Consider the following 4,422-nt stretch of genomic DNA (forward strand, 5'->3'; position numbering starts at 1 on the left):
CTGCATTGGCAGGTGGATTCTTAACCACTGTGCCACCAGGGAAGCCCTGCAACTTTATTGAAAAACAGTTTTTAGTGCTTATGTATACATTGTTTACTTTATAATTCCTACAATAGAAAGCAGAGATACTATATTTAGAAAATACTTATGAGTTTATTTTTTTGTCCAATTTAGAGTTCGTTGTCGAAATGCTGGTCCTGTAGCTCTAGCTGAGAAGAGCATTGCTCAGGTGGCAGAGAAATTCCTACTGAGAGGTTATTGTCCACATTGCAACCATGTCTTTGTGGATGAAACCAGTACCTGGAATCACAAGCAGAATTCAGGACACAAAGTCCGAGTCATTAACTCAATGGAAGAATCAGTCTTACTTTATTGCCACAGCAGTGAAGGGAACAAACCCCCTTCTGACTTGCACCTGTTGCAAGATCAGTCAAAATTTTCATCACTTAAAAGAAATATGTCCGTTCGAGAATCTAGCTCACAAGATTGCAGCACTGTTCCAAAGAAGAAGATTAATTTAGGAGATAAAAGCCATGGGGGTATGGTTTGTGTTCAGAAGGAAAAGTCACTTGTTAAAACCTGGTTTTGTGAATGCCAGCAACGCTTCCCAAGTGAAGAAGCAGTAGAAAAGCACGTTTTCTCAGCAAACACGATGTGTTATAAGTGTGTGGTCTGTGGGAAGGTGTGTGAAGATTCAGGAGTCATCCGTTTACACATGAGCCGCATTCATGGTGGGGCGCATTTAAATAACTTTCTTTTCTGGTGTCGGACATGCAAAAAGGAGTTGGCAAGGAAAGAGGCTATAATGGCCCATGTGACTGAGTTTCATAATGGACACAGGTATTTTTATGAGACAGATGAGGTAGAAGGTGACACTTTGCCGTCATCCTCTACAACGTTGGTGAATGATCTGACTGCTGATAATCCTTCTTCAACTATTACTATTCTTGATCATTCCCCAGCAACCAGTCCTCCAAGCGGTAAATGGCAATGCCGAATTTGTGAAGATATGTTTGACTCCGAAGAATGTGTGAAACAACACTGCATGTCTTTAGCAAGTCACCAGTTTCATAGGTATAGCTGCGCCCATTGCAAAAAGACTTTTCACAAGATGGAAACTCTGTATCGACATTGCCAAGATGAGCATGACAACGAAATAAAGATGAAGTATTTCTGTGGGCTTTGTGATCTGATCTTTAATGTGGAAGAAGCGTTTCTGAGTCATTATAAGGAGGACCACAGCATAGACTATGTATTTGTGTCAGAAAAAATGGAAACTTCCATTAAAACCGAGAGTGATTTTCCAGTTGTAGAGACGGGTAACCTGCTGACGTGCGGATGCCGGGAGAGCTACCTCTGCAAAGTCAACAGAAGGGAGGACCACGCTCGCTGTCTGCAGACTCTCCTGGGCCAGGGCCGCCTGTGGTTCCGCTGCGGCGCGTGCTCGGCCACGGCGCAGGCCACGGATGACATGCTGGCACACGTGCGCCAGGCACACGCGGAGCCGGAGGGCGCGGAGGGCGCGCCGCAGTGCCTGATCAAGTGCGGCACCTGCACCAGAGCCTTCCAGGACCCCGAGAGCGCGCAGCAGCACTTCCACAGGAAACACTGCTTCCTGCGGGAGCCCAGCGTGGCCCGCTTCGGGCCTGAGCAGACGAGCCCGTACACGTTTGCTGCCAGTTCCTCCCGTGCAGAGAGAAAGCTGAGACAGGCAGCAAGCTGTCCACAGACTTCAGACCCGGAGAGAGGAGCCGAGGCTGACGTGAGCTGTCAGAGTACAGGTACGGCTCTACAACCCTGATGTCCGTACACGTTTCCCGTTTCCGTTTAGAAACACGCGCATGTGTAGCCACCCTCTTTGCTCCAAGGGAGCCAGTGTTGAAGCCGGGACTTGATGGGCTGATACGTTGGCCAGTGGGTTACGGCGGGCGTGCACTTTACTGGGAGGGATCTGTATTCCCGCTGCTTCAGGCAGCCACTCTCTCAACCTAAGGGCACAAGGAATATCTGTTACGCTAAATAATAGGTACTTTAGATAACATTTTCTTTTCTTTTCCAAAAGGCATGGGAATTTTGAAAGATGAGGGAAATAGATGGTCTTTCTGAAAGTCAGATTTGAAAGTTATTCTGCACGTTACTGTCATTTAGATTTAAGTTCAATAAAAAGATAAATCAGGTGAATTCTTTTTATTTCTATTTTGACCTTATTCTATAAGTATGAGAAGTTTTAAAGGTCACTTGAGAATTTGTATATTTTTGTTACCGTCTTTGGAAGCAAAGCTTTTACTTAGAGTTAAAATAGCAATTAGAAGTCGAGTTGTTAAGTGGTAGCAAGAAACCAGGCAGAAAACTGAGGTATGGATCCCCTTGTCTGTGCTTACTCTAGGTTCCCTTCTTCTATGATAAGATTAAGGAAGTCTAGAAGAGTGCAGTGTTTTCAGTTTGTTTAGAAGTAAATTGTTTTCTTTAGAGTATAATTTTAAGTGTATATTCTTTTAAAGATGAACTCTTCATACGTTATACAATGTCGAGTGGAAAAAATGAAATATGTGAGTATTTTGGTTTGTAAAATATGTTTATGAACTACTGAGTTTTTATAGGCTTGCTCTGTAGCACATGTAGATCTCAGCATTGCCTTTAGTCACGGCATGTTTTATGTGAGAAATGATTAAATGACATACTATTGATCCATTCAACTCGATGTCAAACAGTGAAACCGTGGTCACACTATTTTATGTTCTGTTGTTTTCCTTTTGCTCTTGTGATTGCTTTTGGGGGATTTGTGTAGGTCTGTGTCTGATAGGAAGTCATTTTTGTATCTATTACTTAGTATTTTAAGAAGACAGATAAGAAGATGGGTGGTTTGGAAATGGGAAGATGGCAGTCTCTTTCTGAGGGAGTCTCTAGTAGGTGGAGTAGAAGCTATCCATTTTAAAAATAGTATAAACATTTAAGACTTGCATTGCTACCACTCGAAACTGTAAGGCTCTGTCAAGGTGGAAGGTATGAAAGAAGGGAAGAGGAGGGAGAACAAGAGCTGCAGATGGTGGGAGGTGAGAAGCCCTGAGTTGACTGAGGAAGAGGTGTCCTTGGCAGGAGGAGCACCGGGCCCTGTTTTGCACGAGTCACAGGAGCCTCTCGTGGGCTGTCTCGTGTCTGCTCTCGGGTGTGTGAGCACAGAGCCAGAGGGCTGCTGATGAATCAGTCTACATTAGGAAAAGAACAAACTCCTGGTGGCGAGAAAGTTCTTAGCAAGTAACCCTGAAAGTTTATTTTGATGGATGGTGCAAGTTTTTAGTTATTTAGCCTTAAAATTTGGTCTTCCATATCTTCCAGTACACTAATTTTTTAAAAACTTCCTTTTATAAGTGACTTTTAAAGAAAGCCAGGATCAGTGGTACATATTTGTAGAAAGGATAATCATTTCTGAAATATTCAAAATAGTTCTTATCTGATATAAATATATTGTGTCATATACAGGTTTGGATTTCACGACATGGTTTGGATAGAAGTAAATAACATGCAAGATTAACATTAAGTTGACAAATTAAAAAGTTTTTAGCTGATTCTTATCAAATTCATGTCGATGTTTCTCTCTTCTCAGATGAAGAGGTTGTTGAGCTCCCAGACTTGGATTACCTGCGAACCATGACTCACATCGTCTTTGTAGACTTTGATAACTGGTCCAACTTTTTTGGTCATCTACCAGGGAATCTTAACCAAGGAACATTTATTTGGGGCTTTCAAGGTATGGTTAATAAGGAACACATTTGAGACAACCTCCCGTTTTTTTCCCCCTTAGAATATGATTTGCTTTAAAAGGACTCCTTTAGAACCTTCCTGAATAGAAGATAGGAACATAATTGGAATTTTGTCACTTTGCATTGTAGTTACTCTGCTAGAATATTTTTCTCTTTACATTTCTCTGCGGTAAATATTCGCTCTATCTGGTGACCCACAGTTTGTAGATCTTTAGATACAGATTGAAAGAGCCTTTATTCAATACCTATAATGCGCCAGATACTATACTTGGTACTAATGCATGCTTACGGATTGTTATAATTTTCTCCCTTTAAAATATAAGGAAGTAGGCTGAGAAGTTTATTTTTTACAAAGTACAAAAATAATAACTAGTAGAGTTAGCTTTTGAACTTGGGCCTCATGACTACAGGACTAGTGTGTTTTCAAAATAACTGCCTCTTCAGTTCATCCTTACTGTTCATAAATGTGCGTCTTCACATAAATCTCCCTTCCAAGTACTAACTAGGCCCAACCCTGCTTAGCTTCGGCGATCAGCTGAGATCGGGTGCATTCAGGGTGGTATGGCCGTAGTCTAAATCTCTTTACAAACCATTGACCAAACCTGGGAGAGAGAGTCCTCTTTGATTAACTGAGGCTTTGATGTACAGGCATCCCTAGGAG

General features: G+C 42.1%; 1 protein-coding gene across 1 annotated transcript; it reads left to right on the forward strand.

Moving 5' to 3' along the window:
* Positions 1–152: 152 nt before the first annotated feature.
* LOC112063218 (E3 SUMO-protein ligase ZNF451-like) lies at positions 153–3,787 on the forward strand (the record flags this gene model as incomplete). The annotated part of the gene is made up of 2 exons (XM_024118119.2): positions 153–1,781; positions 3,605–3,787. Coding segments are annotated over 2 exons (1,799 nt in total), but the record flags the coding sequence as incomplete, so codon positions are not given.
* Between the last annotated feature and the right edge of the window lie 635 nt (positions 3,788–4,422).

The sequence above is a fragment of the Physeter macrocephalus genome, unplaced genomic scaffold (genome assembly GCF_002837175.3).
Source record: "Physeter macrocephalus isolate SW-GA unplaced genomic scaffold, ASM283717v5 random_5461, whole genome shotgun sequence".
Taxonomy (NCBI): Eukaryota; Metazoa; Chordata; class Mammalia; order Artiodactyla; family Physeteridae; genus Physeter; species Physeter macrocephalus.